Consider the following 21,055-nt stretch of genomic DNA (forward strand, 5'->3'; position numbering starts at 1 on the left):
ATGGTGAAGATTGCAATTTTGTTAATTGTCATACACAATTAAATTGCTAATAGTTAGGAGAATAATATCAAGTAATTGTAATTAAGGAATGTTCACATTGCACAACCTTGAAAATAGTGGTAAATAGGATTTTATTGAAGAAGAACACCAAGAAAAGCTTACAACAGAGTTGAGTGTGTCTCTTCTAGGAGAGAAGAGTAATAAAGAGTCCCATCTCATTGAGGAGGATAGAGTGGTGGAATTGGAAGAATACTCTTACAAATAAAGAAGATGAAGACTCTGAGGCAAAGAGCAATGCATCTCCTCGTTTTCCCATCAAGAATCAACAAATAATTGAAGAACAAGAGTATGAGGAGAACCTTGATGTCGGGATAATTGAAGAACCCACCATCCCTCCTCCAGATGAAAGCACAAGTTCAACATCTTACACTCCTTTCTAAGCAATTGATCTGCATAACACATCTCCTCTAGAAATTTGTCATTACCAGAATAATCATCCCTAGAAATCTCATCTCCTCCACCTGCAAAAATCAGACTCATTTTCCCCCTGTATAGCCCCTTGCACACTAGGAAACTCAACCTCCCTCCTCTGCACAAACTTGGCTGAAAAAACTCAGCTTCTCTTCTTTGGTTTCGGCCTGCCCCAAAAACTCGGCCTTTTCCACAAGCTCGACGTCCCTAAATTTCACTCCCCAAAATTTCTTGTAGCACACCTTGCCCTTCTCTTGAATCCTTGAGTCTCTCACTCCTTGAGAAAATTGTTCTGTCAATAAAAATGTATATTTTACCTCTCCCTTAGGCATATTTTATAATTTCATTAAGCCAGATCCCTATCCCTAATCTCTGAAGTGATCAATGGCTAGGATTAGATCCTAAGCCTCACTTGAGATCAACAGTAACGATTAGATGTAAGTTACTTAAATAACTAAATTATTTATCCTTAGAAACTTGGCTTAATAGTCAGCAGTAATGAATTGAACAAATTAATGCATTTTTCCTTGGTTAAACTTAGGAAACAAATCATCATAATCACTTACTCCTTTTAAGCAAGCACTTAAAGAGGCAATCTGACATATTTTGCATGCTAGACACCCATGCAAAAGCACCTATCTAAGCTCATAGCATCAACAAGGTGTGATTTCCCCCTTGTGGATTGAAGAGGAGTTCAAGGAATTTGGAACATCGGCAACTTTACAATTGGATCTCAGAAAAAGCTCAAGGATTTACAGGCATTTTATATTGTGTCGATTATGGTATTATGGTTACCATGCTCAATTAAATGGCACTATGTCTTTACTTCTTGTGGATTCTGATGTACTTATGTAATACGCTTCTTTTTGGTTACATTGTTTTTGATGTTTGGATGTGGATCTAGAGTTCTTCAGTGGATTGTTATTATTTTCAGAAAACGAATTGGAGTAACACCTTGTTGGGCCATTACATCTTTAAATAGAGAGCATGGACCAATTGAGTGTTATTGTTTTCAATAAAGGAATTGGAGTAACACCATGTTGGGACATTACATCTTTAAATAGAGAGCATGGACCAATTGAGTGTTAAGCCACGGATTAAGCATCATTAATAGCAAGGAGAAAATAAGCCACTGAATCACTTTCTATTTAGAATTTAATCATGATCATCAGATTAGATAGTTACAAAAGAACACTAAAGAATCACACTTTATCTAAAGACACATTAGACCAAGTTGATCTTAACTAAATACAAAGTTTCTAAATATCCCAAAATTACAAATGGTTTTGTGTATTGCTAACTTCAAATATATTATAAGCGATTTAAAAAAAGAATGAGCATAAGATATCAACATATTATGTTACACCGAAAAAAAGTTAACTATTAATATTTATAATGAGAGTACCATACCTGGCCCAATTTAATATAGGTTGCGCCCATACGTTCAAACAATCGTCGTAAATAGGTAGGACTGAGCAATCCAAACTGAAGTCTAGCTAAGGAATCCCCAGAGGCATTTGCACTCTATAAACACCACAACAAAACTAATTTACCATTACTAGCCAAATGAAGCTTACTCATTCTTATATCATATTCTAAGGAAAAACAGAAATTTCATTGTACATGCATATCAGAGAATTGCACTGCTAAAAGCCGAGAAAAAATACTGAAGGTCCAAAACATTTATTAAGAACCATGAAATACTACAAGGGGATGGTATTAAAGACATATACAACAACAATAAAACCAGAACTAAAGAAATGACGTTAGATTCAAACTAGAACTCAAGAATTGTTCTTAGATATTCTCAATAAGTGCATTTTGTGCAACATGAATTAATTTGATGATTTAATAGGAAAGAAACTAGAACTTGCAAATAGTAGAGCATCAAGAAAAAAAATTAACTCATCTAATAGTATCCAATTCAAAAGATGAATCAGAAATGGTTTTATGCATACAAAACAAAAGCATGTCTTCTTTTCCCAAGACCATTACCATTATATTACAGATGAGTCTCGCTATGCCTGAAACTCATTCTTAGACATATTTAACAAGAGTAGCATACTAATATACATATTCACTACAGGTGTATTGGTAATCAGCCAACCTAATTTCAGATAATGATTAATCTTCACTTGAGGCCATATGCTGACCCTCTATTTGATGTGATGGTGGCTTTATTGAGCCTACATATGGGTAATTAACTCACTTCATTGTATTTTCTATAGTTGACCAGGTCAGCCCAGTCACCCTCTTGGGCTAGCACCCTAAATCCTAAAGTAAATCCTAAAGAAGGTATATAAATGAAAAAAACACTCCTCATTTGTAAAATCATTCATTCAATATATCATTTGATAAACACCAAGGGAAGCCTTCCTCTTCTGTACTTCTCTTGTTCCTTTTTGCTCGGTTATTACAACAATTCTTTGTGTGTTAATCATTTAAGTGTTATTTCATTTCTGTTATATTTTTCAGATGGTTGGATCCAGGTTTATTAGATATTTCACAGTAGATTCACTATCTTATGATCTCAACAAGGTATAAGAACCAGTGTGGATTTTTCTCTCTATTCCACATTGTTTCAGAGTTATTTCAAGTCCAAAACTAGGCATTCCAGCATTCTTATAGAGTTGTTTCAGATCCTCAACTAGTGTTTAAACACTCCTTTTTTCAGAGAACAAACAGGTTTCTAGGGTTCTGTAATATTCCTAATTGGAAAATAACAGTAAATACCAAAAACATGAACTAGGAACAACAATTAAAATTAAAGCCCAAGCACTCAAATCAGAACACCATAGAAAATATGCAGAATAACTGAGCCATTTTATTAATCAATGGGAATCTTAGTACATAATGAGTAAGAACAAAGGAACCTAAGCTTGCTATGCAAGCTGTACAAACCCCAGGTGAAATCTCATTGATCCAACTACTAAAATGGCTCCAAACTAATAATGCACACTACCTAGAAAATCTGCTATAGGCTGTCAAATGGAACTGGAAGTCCTGCTCAAAATAATGCCCAGAATGCTCTGAAATTGCAGCCGCAAACTCCTCTCCTCAAACCCGAAAATACCTAGAAAAGGTTTGGCCTATCTCCAAGCCAAAATCAAACCCACAAAATGATGCAAATTCCTCAGTTAACTAGCAATTCGCCCTGCTACAAAAATGAGGATTTCAAGCCCGAATATCGCTCGAAAAAATTGTAAAATTAGTTGGAGACTCTTCTCAATAAACCCACAAAAACGCAAAAAGGGTTTGGGTTGAATCCACCGACCCCCGATGACCCCCAACAAGTGCAAATTGCCCAATTTGGCCAGAAAACGCCCCACAATCTTGATACTATTGAATTAATCTCAAATACACCACTAGAAATCTCTCCCAGCTCTAGCTAAATTCTCGATTGAGGTATACCTCCAATCTCTGACCCTTATCTCTCCTCAACCTCTATTCCTCCAGCCCCTGCGCAATTCCAAAAATATAGAATTTCGGCCCCAAAAATTCCCTCAAACTCATCTCCACTAATCACCACAAAATCTCCAAATAAAATAATGGAAAATGCTTGCAAATCCTTCGATGTTGTACTCCTCCGTAACTGAGCTCCCCACAAGTAATTCGAACCACTTTTGGGGCCTGGAAGAAACACACTAATTGTAATAACTTGCAAATATTCCCAATGGAAACTCTGAATTAAGCTCCCCAAATTTGCCTCACTAAGGAGACATTCGAAGTTCTCCGAAAAGAGAGTGGAATTCCGCTTAGAACTCCTATGCTAAACAGCTATTCTCTTCTTGTGCTAAACATCTCCAAGAGAAGATGTAATGTGAAGTATAATAGTCAAAAATATGATCAACAAATGAGTTCCTCCTTTTATAATTTCTTCCCATGCTTCTAAACTGCCCTTTTAATTATTATTTTATGGTGGGGGTCATTTTCCACTAAGTGATTTTTTTCTTCATTTTAATAAATTAATAATTTGCCGCCAATCTCCAATAAAATAATACTTGTAACTTTTCTCCAAAATAATATTTGCCCCTTTTAATTGATATTACCTGTTGCGGCCATTTTCTCAACATTCCAAGGAAGCAAGATTTGAAAGCTCAAAGGAATTTTTTTCAAAGGCAGAATCATCAACTAACATTTTCTCATGTCATTGTAAACCCATTTTGCAAATTTGTAATGTAAATGATGCAAGTAAGACCATGTATATATGTAACAACCTAGGTAAGTATTATTCTGGTGATGAATTTCATCCTAGGAGGTTTTTTGTCTCTCTGATTCGTCTATGTTTCTAAATATGGATGATCGACAGAGTTTTTCACTCCAACCTCACCCCAAGCTAGGGTGGAATTTATCATTGAAGTCTTAGGTGAGTCCTAGTGTTTTAGTCGAATCTTTTGTAAAAGTAGTTTGGAAATAATAAAAGCTATTTGGCTAAATTATTTTATTACAGATCACTTGGTCTACTAGATCATATTGTGTCATAGAATTGGGTATGTATTTTTAGGGTCTATAACGAATGGATATTCCCCCTTTGAGGGTTGAATTTGTAAAATATTATGTAAAAAATATTTTAGTGCATGATCCCTCATACTTAGACAACATCGCTAAAATATTTGAGGGTGGAAAAAATAATTAATCCCCTCAAGTGTCAATTAAATAATTTTTCTGGCAAAATTAAAATTAAATGTTAAGAGAGAAAATTAATTAATTTGAGTCAAAAATTAAAATGTTAGAGAAATTAAATTCTCCAAGTGGAAAAATTTGTGGGTCTAAAAGAAATTAATTTTTGGAGGTCCCCCACCAAGGAAATATTGGATATTTCAAGAAAAATTGGACCTTTGGACCTTGGTGTTTAAGTCAAAGTTAAATTTTTGAGGAAATGAACTCAAAATAATTTTTTTGAGCTAATAAAAAATGGTTTTAATGAGAAATTCGAAAATTCCTCAAAAATAAATAATTTTGACAGCAGAGATTAAAAGATCATCAAAGATTTATCGATGGTCAAGATTATTTTGACGGGGATCAAGCCAACTAGCAGTTATTTTCCACTTGGAGGAATTTCTCTATAAATAGAAGGAATTTGCTTCTATTTTCATCTTGATCTTGACTTCTGATCTGATGTAACTTTGTAAAAGCTGATGTAAAGCCACTGTTATGCCAGGAGCGTTTTGATCATCATAATAAAAGACTTTGGGGTGCATTTCATGGTGTCTTTGTCTCACTGATTTGTGGTATGTGTTGGGTATGTGCATTCCTATATTGTGCTTTAAATATTAATTAAATCGTTATTTCATTTGTAGATGATAGGAACATTCTATTGGTAAGCTTTGGGTTTATCTTAGGTGATCTGATCCATTGTCTGTTCTAATGGTTTCTTCTTGACAAAATATATAGAGTTTGCAGATTCCCCAACCCTTGGGCTCCAAGTTCACGCACTATGGACACAGACTAACCATGTTTGGATTCTGAATATTTTATGTGATTTTCTAACTTCGCTAAGGATGTGACTTAACATTTATTTTTCGAAATGCATCTAACTATTAGTTTTTGGTAGCATCGGAAGTGCTCTAGCCTTGAAAATTGGTGGCGAGGCTATAAGGCACATGAGTTCTAAAGAACCCAGCGACCGTTTGGTGAAATTCCACCCAGATTGTATTTTATTAAAATAATTAATATTTTTAATGGGGTTCCTAAGTCTAAACTTAGGAAAATTAAAATATTAATGGGTATTAATCAAAATATAGGTGAGAATGATCTAGAAGGTGGATCAAGTCATGTTTTAATCTTAGTCGTTGATTAGAGACTTAATCTCAGTCGTTGAAGAGTCAACAGGAAAAGTATAAGATGGAGGATTGGGGTTCATTTAGAAACACACACGGAGAGAACGAATTGATCTGGATTTCGATTTCTGGGGCTAGGACGCTGAGAAATTCAAAATAAGTTATCATTCTGCAGTAGAGGGGCAGTGAGAATCTGGGAAAAGGACTTTCCGGAGAATACTGACAAAGAGGTGGAAAGAGCTTGCAGAGAGGCAGCGCAGTAGCCGGAAGAGTTGACGTTGGGCCAGTCTGGGCCCACGCAGTCTTGACGCAGAGCCAAAAGAGTCAGCGTAGAAGGGAAAGTTGCTTGTCACGCAAAAGCCGAAACTGCCGGAACAGCCGAGATAGCTAACGCAGAGGGCAAAAGAGTTGACGCAGGGCTGACGCAAGGCCTATGCAAGGCCAGCGCAAAAGTAGCCGGGGTGAGCCAGTCTTGTTGCCGGATCAGCAGGAATTTTTCCGGGTGAAGTGAGCTAAAACTCACTCAGATTTTATGCCAGTAATTTTCTCTATAAAGGATTGCTAGATGAGCATTCTAGATTTGTATTCAGATATTTCTCCTACATAAAATAAACCCCCAGAGTTGTTGCACGGGTTATCTCGCATTGAGTTTTTTCGAGGACTATTGTGTCCAAAAATAAGTGTGTCCTATGTATTTTGTTCTTTGCTCTGTTTTTTGTTTCATGAGATCAAATATTAAATTAGTGTAGGCTGCAGAAGTAATTTGCTTCAGTATTCAGAAGAATAACTTGATGAATGTAATTTAAAATCAAGTAGGTGAAGTAGATTCAGATTTGCTGCAGTAGGGATTCCTTCAGTGTAGGAATTTTCACATGGTATCAGACAATTGATTTTGAAACAGCAAGAGCAGATCCAATGTTGAGCAGTGAGGCTGAAAGTTGCACTTGGCAACAATTCGAATCCCTTGAAGGGATTGCGCAGTCCTTGCCGGGAAGCAGATTCGAGGAAATCTTTCTATGAGTGAGACGATAGAGAGGTACGATTTCCAATTCGTGAGTTTGTAGAGGCAGAGGGAGTGATGCAAAGCCTCAGCGCAATGCTTGAAGGGCGCAGTTTCTACCAGGGCAAAAATTCACTAGAAAATAACGAAGACACGTAGAAGGGGAATTTTCTCCTCAGAGAACTTTCCACCAGAAAGTTCAAATTTCTCACTTGCTGAACAGTTGAGCAGTGCTAAGTAGTGACTAGAGGAGTCAGTTCGACAATTAGGTGAAATGGCATGGCATGGGCTCCGAGATCAGGACAGGTTGGAATGTGCTTCCAACTATGTCATAGGGAAGACCAAAATCTTAGTTGTTCTAGAGGAATATGATCTCGAGGCCTACGTCAAAAGTGTTGTAGTTTTTCCTGCTGACAATGATCAAAACAAGAAATACAAGGCCGAGCAGGGGAAGGCAAAGAGGCTCATTCTCGATGGAGTTCGAGATCATGTGATCTCACACTTGCAGGGCAAGGATACAGCCCAGGAGATGTGGGAAGCCTTGTCGTCTCTATATGAAGGCTCTTTCGAACAGCGGAAGATGTACTTAGAGCAGAAGTTGAAGCGGACTTTGATGCAGAAAGGAGAAGGGGTGAACCTCTATCTTCAACGTCTTCAAGACACTAGAGACCAGCTTGCTGCAGTGGGGTCCACTCCTCAACCAACCGTGATGGTGAGGATAGCCCTAAATGGAGTCTCGGAAGAATGGCAAGTTTTCATCCAAAGCATATTGGGCAGGGAAAAACTACCTTCATGGGAGGAGATGTGGGGGGCTCTTCAACAAGAGGGGTTAAAGAGGGACCTAGTGAAGGTCAACCTCAAGGGCAGCAATGGGAGTCGCACAAAGACGAAGGAGGAGGAGGAGAACGCAGCTCTAGCATCGAAGGGACAACAGAAGCAGAAGCAGAAGGACATTTCGAAGGTGAAATGTTTCAGATGTCGCGATATGGGTCACTTTGCATCTCAGTGTCCTTTGAAGCAAAAGGATAAGGATGAGAAGCATGATCCAAAGGTTGCAGCCGCAAAGATAGACGAGGATGAGTTTTCCATGAGTGCCCACGCATCTCCAGGAGGGAGATGGGACGATATTGAGTTGTAGTCAGGAAGACTACATGTGGGCAGGATCCTTGAGGAGTCCACCACTTGGATCAATTCCTTGCTACGAGAGCCCAAGATTCAGCACGTGCGAGATGGACTTAGTATCAGATGATGTAGTGGATTGTCTGCAGGACAGATGCAGTAGCATGGGACCAAAGACTAATCAGCGTAGAGCAAGGTTGGCAGCAGTGCAGTTGGCACAATGCAGAAGTCAACAGCAGCGCAGAAGATTCATAGGGTCAAAGACTAGTAGTAGTCAAATTCCAACATTCATTGTATTATGCTTAACACAGTTAAGTTCAGTTAATTTTGGATGTTTTTCAGTTGCTTCTCTCAACAACTGAGTTGCAGTACGGATGCAATGTTAGCAGTGGCAGTGCTAGCAGCATAGCAGATGCAGCGTTTGAGAGGGAGTTATAGTACAGATGCAGCAGTGGTAGTGATAGTGTCATGGGCAACAGTACCGTAGTAGCAGCAGCAAAAGTGCAGAAAGGAGGTGCTTCAGAAACAGAGCAGCATGCAGGTGGACATTGTTGCTAGAGCACTTAACTCGCTAAGAGGGAGTGTTAGTTTTTGGTAGCATCAGAAGTGCTCTAGCCTTGAAAATTGGTGGAGAGGTTAAGGCACATGAGTTCTAAAGAACCCAGAAACTGTTTGGTAAAATTCCACCCAGATTGTATTTTATTAAAATAATTAATATTTTTAATGGGGTTCCTAAGTCTAAACTTAGGAAAATTAAAATATTAGTGGGTATTAATCAAAATATGGGTGAGAATGATCTAGAACGTGGATCAAGTCATGTTTTAATCTTATTCATTGATTAGAGACTTAATCTCGACCGTTGAAGAGTCAACAGGAAAAGTATAAGATGGAGGCTTGGGGTTCATTTGGAAACACACACAGAGATAACGAATTGATCTGGAGTTCGATTTCTAGGGCTAGGAAGCTGAGAAATTCGAACTAAGTGATCATTCTGCAGTAGAGGGGCAGTGAGAATCCGGGAAAAGGACTTTCCAAACAATACTGATAGAGAGGCAGAGAGAGCTTGCAGAGAGGCAATGCAGTAGTCGGGGGAGCTGATGTTGGGCCAATCTGGGCCCACGCAGTCTTGACGCAGAGCTAGAAGGGCCAACGCAGAAGGGAAAGTTGTCTATCACGCAAAAGCCGGAACTATCGGGAACTACCGAAACAGCCGAGATAACTGATGCAGAGGGCAGAAGAGTTGACGCAGAGCCTAAAAGGCTGACACAGGGCCAGCGTACAAGTAGCCAGCGTGAGCCAGTCTTACTGTCGGATCAGCCGGAATTCTGCCGGGTGAAGTGAGCTAAAACCCACTCAGATTTTTTGCCAGTATTTTTCTGTGTAAAGGATTGCTAGATGAGCATCCTAGATTTGTATGCAGATATTTCTCCTGCATAATAATAAACCCTCAGAGTTGTTGCACCGGTTTCCCCGCATTGGGTTTTTCTGGGAACTATTGTGCCCAAAAATAAGTGTGTCCTATGTATCTTGTTCTTTGCTCTGTTTTCTGTTTCATGAGATCAAATATTAAATTAGTGTAGGCTGCAGAAGTAATTTTCTTCAATATTCAGAAGAATAACTTGATGAATGTAATTTAAAATCAAGTAGGTGAGGTAGATTCAGATTTTGCTACAGTAGGGGTTCCTTCAGTGTAGGAATTTTCACACTAACCATTATCAAGCTCTGTAAAAATTCTATTCTTCAAAAATCTTTCTAAGCATTGTACACTTGATTAATTGTAAATATATTTTTGTATAATTATTCTTGTAAATCATTTTATTTTTCTAACTCTTGTTTTGTAGCTAAGGTTTTGGGATTTTTTGAATTTTTTTTATATATTGGGGTTTTGGGCACTTGTAAATTTATTTGTGCAGGTGAGCTCTAAGGAAGTTAGCTGGATTAGAGCTAGATCAAGCCCTTGAGGCTAAGATCTAGTCTCCAAACTTTTTGCAAGGTCAGTTACTGAAGATTTTGCAATGATTTGGGCAAATATTGAAGATCTAAAGCAAAATTTTAATTTTGTGAGGGTTTTGAAATTTTTTAGGGCCTCCTAGGCCCAGCGTCATCCTCCAGCCTAGCCGTCAAGCCCTCCTTGCCTCTGTGTCAACCTTTCTCCCCTGACCGTGGATATTTTTGCGGCTTTCTAGCCCTGATCGTGACCCTCTAAGGCTTCAGCCTTCTTCCTGGAGCTAGATTGCAGCCCTTTAGGGCTTGCCATGGGCCAATTAGGGCCTCTAAGGCTTGGCCGCAAGCCTAAAAAGGCCTTTCCTCTCCTTCTCTAGCCTTCTCCTCCCTTTCTCCTCCTCTTATCCCTCTGTATGCCTTCTTCTCCCTCTTTCTTCCCCTTCGTTGGCCTGAGACGCAGAGGGAGAGTGACGCAGGGTAGAAGAGGTGACGCAGAGGCTCACGCAGTGCCTGCGTCAACATTCTAAGCTAGGTGAGGGTGACACAGTAGCTGGGAGGAGCCTACACAGTAACTGCATCAGCTATCTAGGCCAGCGCAGAAGCGGAGGGGTAGATCAAGGTCACGCAAAGCCACGTCATCTTTCTGGACAAGGAAGGAGTGACACAGTGGCTAGGAGACGTTGATCTAGCTCACGCAATGATTGCACAGATCCAGAGGAGCACAGATTCTTCAGTTGTCGAGGCAGTAGGAGCAATGCAGATTCGATCTGAGGTGTTTGTGGGACGTTGTTGCTGGTGCAGAACAGTGTCTAGGAGACGAAACCGAGGTAGAGGGAGTCATTGCCTTGACAGATTTCTAGCCAAAGAAATCTAGATCCGGGTTGTAGCAGCAAAAGAGGATTGGATAGGAGTGATTCGACATTTGGCGGGAGGATTTCCATGAAGGAAATCAGGACTCAGAGGGAGTCTAGAGGAGTTTGTTCCTTAGAGGATTTCTAGCGCCAAAGAAATCCAGATCCGAGTCTTGCTAGATTAGCAGCAGGAGAGGGAGAAGAGAACTAGTCCTATTTTTTTAGTAGAGATGGCAATCAATGGATTGAGGGATCAGGACAGATTGGATGGAGCATCCAATTTTGTCATCTGGAAGGCCAAGATCCTGGCAGTCCTAGACAAACATCGCATCAAAGACTATGCCTTGAAGGTAGTTGTTGTTCCCGTCGATGTTGATCCGCTAAAGAAGTACGAGGAGGCCCAAGCAAAGGCCAAGTGCATGATTCTAGACGGGGTCAAAGATCATGTGGTCCCACACATTGTTGAGAAGAAAACAGCAAGGGAGATGTGGGAGGCGTTAACTACCTTGTACCAGGGGACTTCCGTTCAATGGAAGATGCTATTGGAGAATCAGCTGAGATAGTACCAGATGCTGAAGGGAGAAGAGATCGATCCCTTCCTTCTCAGTTTGAAAGGGATTCTAGACCAGCTGACTTCCGTGGGGTCTACACCAGATCCTAAGTTCATGGTCAAGACTGCCCTGAATGCAGTCACCAAACACTGAGAGACATTTGTCCAGAGTATCTTAGGCATAGCTTCTCTCCCCATTTGGGAGGAGATGTGCGCAGCTCTTCAACGGGAAGAGATCAAGAGGCTGACCAAGGCAGGAAGTAGTGGCAGAGGAGCCCGGGTCAAGAAGGAGGACGAGGAGGATGCAGCTCTCGCATCATCAGGAAAGCAAGGGCAACAGAAAAGAAAGAAAAAGGATATATCCAAGGTCAAATGCTTCAAGTGTGGGGAACTTGGACATTTCGAAACTTAATGCCCCCGGAAGAAGGGCAAGGAGGAGGCTTCTGACTCGAATGTTGCTCCAACGATAGCTAACAGGGAAGGTGAGGATGACGATTGCGCCATGAGTGCTCATGCACCTCTGGAGAAGAGGTGGGGCGATAGAGTTGTAGTTGGGAGGACTACACACAGGCAAGATCTTTGAGGTGCCCAAACTCTTGGATCACATACGGCTACGAGAGCCCTTAACGACAATAGCAGAATGACAAGAGTCAGTTGGTGCGAGGGATGATCGAGCAACAGTGGCAGAGCTAGAGTGCCAGAGTCTAAAGCAGCAGGGTGGAGGTTGCAGCAGTGCAGGAGGCACAGCGTAGATTGCAACAGCGCAGTAGCAGCAGAGGGTCAGCACAGATTAGCAGCAGAGGTAGCTTCAGCATCACAAGGCATCCAGACTGACCAACATGTCAACTTTTGGGTGGCTTTTTCAGTTGCTTACTTCTCAGCAACTGAGTTGTAGTGTTGTAGTTAGTAGTGGCAGTGCTATGGGCAGCATGATGCAGCATATTGAGAGGGAGCTGTAGTACAGATGTAGTAGTGACAGTGGCAGTATCATGGGCAGCAGTGCAGTGGATGAAGGGCAGCAAGCCAAGCATCAACAGCACAGAGGACCGATGTCATGGATCAGTGTGATGCTTCTAGTTGGAAGTATTGCTAGAGCACATTCCTCGCTAAGAGGGAGTATTGATTTTGGGTAGCATCGGATGTGCTCTAGCTCCGAAATTTTGTGGAGGGGGCTAGAATACATAAGATCTCGAAGACCCAAAAATCGTTTGGAGAAATTCCGCCCAGATTGTGAATTATTAAAATAATTAATATTTTTAATGGGTTCCTAAGTCTAAACTTAGGAAAATAAAAATATTAATGGGTATTAATAAAAATATGGGTGAGAAGCTTCTAAGAGGCGAGGATCAAGTCTGTTTTAATCTTAGTCATTGATTAGGGACTTAATTTCGGCCATTGATTTATCAACAAGAAAAGTATAAGAGGAGGCTTGAGGGTCAGTTGAAGATACACCAAGTGGTCAGTCAGTTCAATTTTTCTGGGGCGAGGTTTGCTGAAAAAATCAAATAGGTGATCTGAGTTGCAGTGAGGGGCAGAAGCAGAGATTTGGATTGGAAAGGAGGTCCGAGCCAAAGAGTAATAGGCAGAGAGGCAGCAATAGCACCAGAGAGGTAGCGCAAAGGCCTACGCAGACTAGGAAGGGGCTCACGCAGAGTTGACGCAGGCCAAGAGAGTCTCTTGCAGTGGCAGTGCAGGATAATCGTCAGATGTTCGAGATTTTGCCAAAGAAGCGAGGTTCTAAGCTGGCAGGGCTAAACAACAGTCTTCCTCCAACAAATCGATTCAATAGAAGGAGTGACGCAGTCTTCCAGAGGGAAGACGCTGGCCCAGGCAGAGATTGCTCTAGGATTTTCACAGTGCTCGCTGGAGTCAAGCCACTCAGTGGATCAATTGTGACTTGGAGAACAAGGTAAACCCTCGTATGTATTTCTTGCTGCAAAGATTTCTCAGAAAGGTTAGTCGATGTGAGAGGCAACCTGTTGTACTCAGATTTTGCTTACTTAATAATACAAACCCTCTATATGTTGCACCGGTTTTTCCGCATTGGGTTTTTTCGGGGACGTGTTGTCCAAAAATAACAGTGTCCCTTGTGTGTTTGTCTCGTATCTATTTTAGTTTATGATCTGTATGTCAGTGTAGTCTGCAATAGTGTTTTTCATCACTATTGAAATAATTAAATAACTTGTTGAATGTAAAAACAAGTAGGAGATGATAAACCAGTGATTGCAGTAGGGTTTCTGATGTGTAGATTCAGAGATTTTCACAAAAATCAACCAAGATTCTTGCATCACACCTAGTTCTTAAGATTTTCATAACATATAAGTTAGTGAAGCATCCAAGCAGCGATTGTTCATCCGGTTACTTGGTCTCTAATTAATATAAAGCAAGAAGTTGACTCCATAAGGCACTAGTCTCACAATTCAATATAATCTTTAAGTCTTGCTAAAATTAACCAAGTAGCTAGGGCACTCATCGTGTCTCCTGGACTCGTTAGTTTCCAACTTGTCCTTCATCTTCACATTTCCATAGGGACTACCCCCCATAGCATGTTGTTGGGACACAACTAGAACGGAGAGGTCGGGGATCAAGGTAACAACCCCCGACCTGAGTCGTTGTCGCAATGCCTGTACAATCTGAGCGACAACATTACCAAAATTGGGCAAAATTCCCAAGCTCACAAAAATGGGGATATTACAGGTTCTTACCCCTTTTTGCACCAACACGCTCCTTCCTTCGTAGTTTTTTTTTGTATTTTCAATGAATTAAAGGGGAGTTTTTTCCAGATTTGTGCCTTTTCTAGGGTAACACCATTCTCTTTCTTTCCTTTCAGCCAAAACACTACAGATTTCTTAGGATTGTGCTGGTATCTTGTACATCTATGGATGGAAAATGGATTTTTCCCTATCTTAATGGGGGCAACTACCATGTTGGGTTGAACAAATGACAACACTTCTTCAAAATAAGAGTTTATGGATGTATTTCGAGAAACCCCTTCTAACCCATAATGATCACAGTTATGACTAGTTTGCTTGAAAAGGATGAAACCCCTAGATTGATTATTCACTGAAGAAGAAATTTCAAACCCCACTCTGGTTATCAGTTTTCCTTATCACTCCATGCATTTAGTTTTAAATCCAAGCATGATAAAAATTCTAAAATCTGGAAATGACAATATTTTTCTGAAAACACAAATTTAGAGATTTCACAACTGCTGAAATTGCAGAAATAAAACACAGCGAAATTATGACAGCCACACACAAAAAATGACACAGTGATTTTTAGTCAATGTGACCCTGGAAAAAACTCCTACAACTCTTGGGGAAAACCAGTTTGAGCGCTCTTCTTTATTTTTGAAAATGCTTTTATAGAGCAACTGAAATACACAGTAAAAATTCCAACAACCAAAAATTACAACTTATCTCGATTTCTGTGCTTGAACTCCACCTCGAAAATCGTGCCAATCAGCAAACAGCCAAAACAGAAATTTTTACAGCAATAGAACAGCGTTAAATGTTGTACGGCCTGCCTCGAAAAATGAGCCCAAAACTTGATGTACAGATTGTACAGACCATACAGATTTCAGCAGTACGACTGCCTCGAAATTCGTGCCCTATTTGTTGTCCCTCTTCCTCGATTTTTGTGCCTTTCTCCTACTGTACAGTTTTGCCTTGGGATGCGTGCCAATAAATGTTGTTGTCCAGATTTGCTGAAATGTCTTCTTGCTGCTCTCCTTCACTTCCTCACTACTCAGAAATTTTCTCCTTGCTCTCTCTTCTCTTTCTCTCAAATGCTCATGAAATAATGAATGATATTTTCCTCTTCTCTTATCATTTTACTCTCTAAATGACCTCTTGGGTTACCCTAAGATCTAATGGCTGAGATTCATTTAAATCTAGGGATGAGAATAAATGTGTATTTAATTCTCACTTTCTATATTTTAACTCACCCACTTAAATAAAGACCCACTTAGCCTTTTATTTCCATAGTCACTTTTTCACTTTCTAATTCTTCATTGACTTTAATAGTCACCTTTAAATTATAATGTAACTTTACCACTTATAAAGTCACTTTTAAATTAGAATGTAACTTTACCACTTATAAAGTCACTTTTAAATTAAATTGACTTTACCACTTATAAAGTCACTTTAGAAGAAAAGTAAAAAAATAAATTTGGACACTTTTCCCTAGGCCAAAGATCAAAAGCCTTAGGGAACCACTTGTCCTCTAGTACCCAAATTTTAACACTCCCTCTTACCGAGGAAAGTGTTCCTCACCACCCCATCTTGTCTCTGAAATAGACATGCTTGCCCCATGGTAAGAGGCTTTGGTGAAAATGTCTGCTACCTGCTCATTTGTGGAAATGTACTCAAGCTTAATAGCTCCCTTTTGGACATAGTATCTAATGAAGTGATACTTGATCTCAATATGCTTTGACCTGTCATGAAAAATGGATTCTCCGTGAGTTTTATGCAACTATGATTATCACAGTAAATTATTGAAGTCCTCAATGCCTGACCAAATGGACCAAACAACATCTTGCGAAGCCATATGGCCTCACAACTAGCCAAACTAGCAGCCATATACTCTGCCTCAACTGAGCTCAATGCAACTGACTGTTGTTTTCGGTTGATCCATGACACAACTGTCGAACCCAACCCAAAACAGCACCCAGAAGTACTCTTCCTATCTGAAGCACAACCTGCCCAATCTGAATCCGTGTACCCTGCCAATCTCACTCCATCACCCTGTCTATAATCCAGACCAAAATCCACAGTCCCCTGCAAGTAACGAAGAATGTGTTTTGCAGCCACCCAGTGCACTCTCCTGGGCTCACACATGAACTGACTCATAGTGTTAACTGCAAAACATATATTTGGTCGAGTGTTGACCAAATACATCAAATAACCAATCAGTTGTTTGTATAGAGTAGGATCCACCAACTCGGAATCAAAGGCGTGAAGCTTCTTCCAGTTAGTCATCATAGGTGTAGACATGGGTTTGCATTCCTCCATGTGAATCTACTAAGAATATCCACAATGCACTTCCCTTGTCCCAGGAAGAAATGTGCCTCCTCCTGCCACACCTCCAATCCCAGAAAATAATGCATCAAGCCGATATCCTTCATCTCAAACTCTAAAGCAAGATCTCTCTTGCACCAGTGATGATCAAGTCATAAACATACAACACCAAAATGAGAGGCTCCTCACCCACCGCAATGAAGTATAGGTTCGGATTAGCCTCGCTCTTTGTGAAACCCAGCTATTGCAAGTATGTATCAATCCTCGAGTACCAAGCTCTGGGAGCTTGCTTCAGGCCATAGAGTGCCTTTTTCAATCTGCATACATGGGACTCCTTCCCATGCACCTCAAAGCCCTGTGGCCACTCAATATAAACCTCCTCCTGAATGAAGCGGTCTTCACATCCATCTAGTGGATCTTCCAACCCATCTCTACTGCAGTATACCGAGCTACAGGGGCGAAGGTCTCCTCATAGTCAACTACCTCTACCTGTGAGAACCCTCTCGCCACAAATCGAGCTTTGAACTTCTCGATGCTGCCATCTACAGCATGCTTTATCTTGTAGAGCCATCTGGAAGTAACAACTGATTTACCTTCAGGCCACGACACTATCTCCCAAACATCGTTCTTCATAATAGAAGAATATTCCTCCATCATGGCCTCTCTCTAGACCTGCTAGCAGGCTGCCTCCTCATAACTAGAAGGCTCAGAGTCAACAATGCTTGTTACCAATGCCATGTAACTATAGAACCGCTCAGGTGGTTTACTCTCTCTAACCTATCTCTTTGGCCCAGCAATTGATGTGGCCTCGCGCAAGGTATCTTGAAGCCACTTGGGCTTCCTCTTCCCTGAGCATGCTTCTCCCACCGGAGTGAAAGAATCCTCATCATCATTAGAAGCCTGAACTCCTGAAGGCCTGCCAACTGACCTCATGCCTGAATTTGTGCCTGTTGACGCTGAAGTACAGTGCGAACTGTCTATTAGTGGACTACCCTGTGAACTGCTCTGCGGACTGCCTTGCATGCTGCCTGAAGAACCACCCACCTGACTCTGAGAGCCACTGCTCACTGATGGACCTGACACTGTAATCAATGTACCTCCTGATCCCTGATCACTGGATCCGTGTGACTGACTCAGTTGCTTCTGAGGGTCTGGGGACTGTGGATACTCTAACTCCTGTGACCTCCTGAAAGCTCTCTCCTCCTCGAACTTCACATCCTGCCTGACAACCACTTTCCTCTATGCAGGGATATAAATCCGAGAAGCTTTTGAGGCCTCGCTATAACCCACAACGATGCCCTTGTCTGCAGTGGGCTCTAGCTTGGTCCTGTTCTCCTTGGGGACATAGGAATATGTAAGGTACCAAAAGATACGAAAGTGCCCAACATTAGGCTTCTTCCCAAAAAAAGCCTCCTTCGGAGTTACATTCCCCAAGGCACGATGTGGACTCCTATTCTGCAAGTACACAAGAGTGTTGCACGCTTCTGGCCACAAAAATAAAGGTAACCCCTGATCATGAAGCATGGCTTTGGTAGCCCCTACAATGGATCTATTCTTCCTCTCTGCAACTCCATTCTAATGGGGGTAGTAAGGAACTGTGAACTCCCTCCTAATGCCTACCTCAGCACAAAAATGAACAAACTCACCAAGGGTATACTCCCCTCCATTGTCCGACCTGAGGACCTTGATCTCCTACCTATTTGGGTCTCCACAAGAGCTTTGAACTCTTGAAACCGCTTGAATACCTCACTCTTGGTCTTCAAGAAATAAATCCAGGTCTTCCTGGAGTGGTCATCAATGAATAAAACATAGTACTCATAGCCACTTAAGGATACATGAGACATCCAACCACTCACATCGGTATGAATTAAGTCAAGGATCCTGGTCGCTCTGCTGTCACTGCTGGGAAAAGGGGATATGGCAAACTTCCCCATAGCACATCCTCTGCATACATCAAGGTGATCAGAACTAAAATCTGGCACACCAGTGGTGATCCCCCGCAATGTACTCAAGGCCCCATGATACATGTGCCCCATCCTCCGGTGCCAAATCTCACAGAACTCTGAACTGCTAGATCTGTTGTCGGTCATGTCTTGGGTGCTGCTACTCAATGCCATCAAGGGATGGAATGAGAACTTGTACACCTTGACATGGTGCACACCAATCTCTCTAGCTAAAGAAGTTGGAGTTCCCCTAGGATATATAAGCACTTGCCCTCTCCTAAACAACACACATACCCTCTGTCCTCAAGTGCTGAGACAAATATCAGGTTCTTCTTCATTCCAGGCACATATAGAACATCTGACACTTTCAAGGGAGGTTTGGGTCTCCTATCAAATGTCAATGTCCCCAAGTACTACCTCCATATCAGTATCACCCTCTGAAAGCTCTGAGAAGTACTCTCTAACTCCTGTCATGTGGCAGGAAGCGCCACTGTCAACATACCAAATGCTAGAAGATGCTCTGCTAGTAGCGGGGAATGCACACTCCCTCTGAATCTGTATGGCAAGTGATCCTGCACTAGTGGCCTCACAAGCTATGAACCCAAACTCTCGATCAAAGCTCTCCGAGAAGCTCTCTATCTCTGCAGAAGCTGCCATGGATTTGTCTTTCCCTTTCTTGTTCTTCTTCTCCGGACACACAACAGCATAGTGTCCCAACTTTTGACAATTCCAATGTTTGACTTTGGAATAGTCCTCCTTGTTCTATTGCTTGCCTTTACCTTTGCCTTTGTCTCCACTGTTGGAAGCTTGCTTCTTTTCTTTGCCCTTCTTGCCTCTTTCTAACAATGCCACATTGTCATCCTCCTCCACTTGTTTGGCTGCCCCAAGATGGTTCTTTCTGATCTCATTCTGAATACAATCATCCCACAACCTCTCCCAATCGGGAAGGTTTTCCCATGCAACAATGTCATCCACAAAATTCTCCCCAATCTTAGGAAGACCATTTAAAGCAATCCTCACCAACTCAGTGGGTGCAATGATCTCACCTATGGCTGCCAACTCATCTCTCACTGAAGTGATCTTTGTGAGGTATGTTGTAGCACTATCAGTATTAGCCATTTTAATGGCCTTCAGTGTCTCCTTTAGGACCATTTTTCTGTTTTCATTTGAGCTCTAGTAAAGACTGGTCAAGGCTGTCCACATCTCATGTGCATAAGTCTTTCCTCTCACATGAGGAATGACATGATCTTTGATTCCTTCCAGAATCAATCTTTTTGCCCTAGCATTCTTTTTGTTGAACTCTGTCAATTGTACAGGGTCAGCATGTACACTACTGGGTTCTGTATGGTATGTACCATAATGCCCCAGACTTTTGCTTCCTCAAAGATGCTATGGATTCTCTCCTTCTACGCACTATAGTTGTTCTGCCCATCCAACCTGTCTTCCACTCTCAAACCCAAAGACATGTTTCACTGTCCTATCACACTGAAATTTTCAAATTTGTGGTAAAGGTTTTTTATTTTTGTGTAAAAATTAGCGTGCAGTAATTTTCACTTTGTTGTCCCAAACTGCACTTTTCAGCTAACCAAGCTCTGATACCATGAAGAAATTTCAACCCCCACTCCGGTTATCAGTTTTCTTTATCACTCCATGCATTTAGTTTTAAATCCAAGCATGATAAAAATTCTAAAATCTGAAAATGACAATATTTTTCTGAAAACGCAAATTTAGAGATTTCACAATGCTGAAATTGCAGAAATAAAACACAACAAAATTATGACAGCCACACACAGAAAATGACAGTGATTTTTGGTCAATGTGACCCTGGAAAAACCCCCTACAACTCTTGGGGAAATCCAGCTTGAGAGCTCTTCTTTATTTCTGAAAATGCTTTTACAGAGCATCTGAAATACACAATAAAAATTCCAGCAACCACAAATTACAACTTATCTCGATTTCCATGCTTGAACTCCACCTCGAAAATCGTGCCAATTAGCAAACAGCCAAAACAGAAATTTTTACAGTGATAAAACAACATTAAATGTTGTATGGCTTGCCTCGAAAAATGTGCCCATAAGTTGTACACACTGTACGGACTGTATGGATTTCAGTAGTATTGTTGCCTCGAAATTTGTGCCCAAATCTGCCTCGAAATTTGTGCCCTCGTTGTTGTCCCTCTTCCTCGATTTCTGTACCTTTCTCCTACTATACGGTTTTCCCTTGGGATGTGTGCCAATAAATGTTGATGTCCAGATTTGCTAAAATGTCTTCTTGCTGCTCTCCTTCACTTCTCACTGCTTAGAAATTTTCTCCTTGCTCTCTCTTCTCTCTCTCAAATGCTCATGAAATAATGAATGATATTTTCCTCTTCTCTTCTCC

The 21,055-nt window shown here is 41.0% G+C and overlaps 1 protein-coding gene across 2 annotated transcripts in view; it reads right to left on the reverse strand.

The window, feature by feature from the left end:
* LOC149157997 (Protein kinase superfamily protein) overlaps positions 1 to 21,055 on the reverse strand; it is a 349,830-nt gene that overhangs the window by 274,715 nt on the left and 54,060 nt on the right. For both annotated transcript variants that reach the window (XM_089436081.1, XM_089436080.1), the window contains exon 4: positions 1,882 to 1,995. In XM_089436081.1, the coding sequence (XP_089292207.1) occupies positions 1,882 to 1,995 (114 nt within the window). The remainder of the gene's footprint in view (positions 1 to 1,881; positions 1,996 to 21,055) is intronic.

Source organism: Pinus tabuliformis, chromosome 5_2, assembly GCF_031772625.1.
Source record: "Pinus tabuliformis cultivar Carrire ecotype Pingquan chromosome 5_2, CPIR1, whole genome shotgun sequence".
NCBI lineage: Eukaryota > Viridiplantae > Streptophyta > Pinopsida > Pinales > Pinaceae > Pinus > Pinus tabuliformis.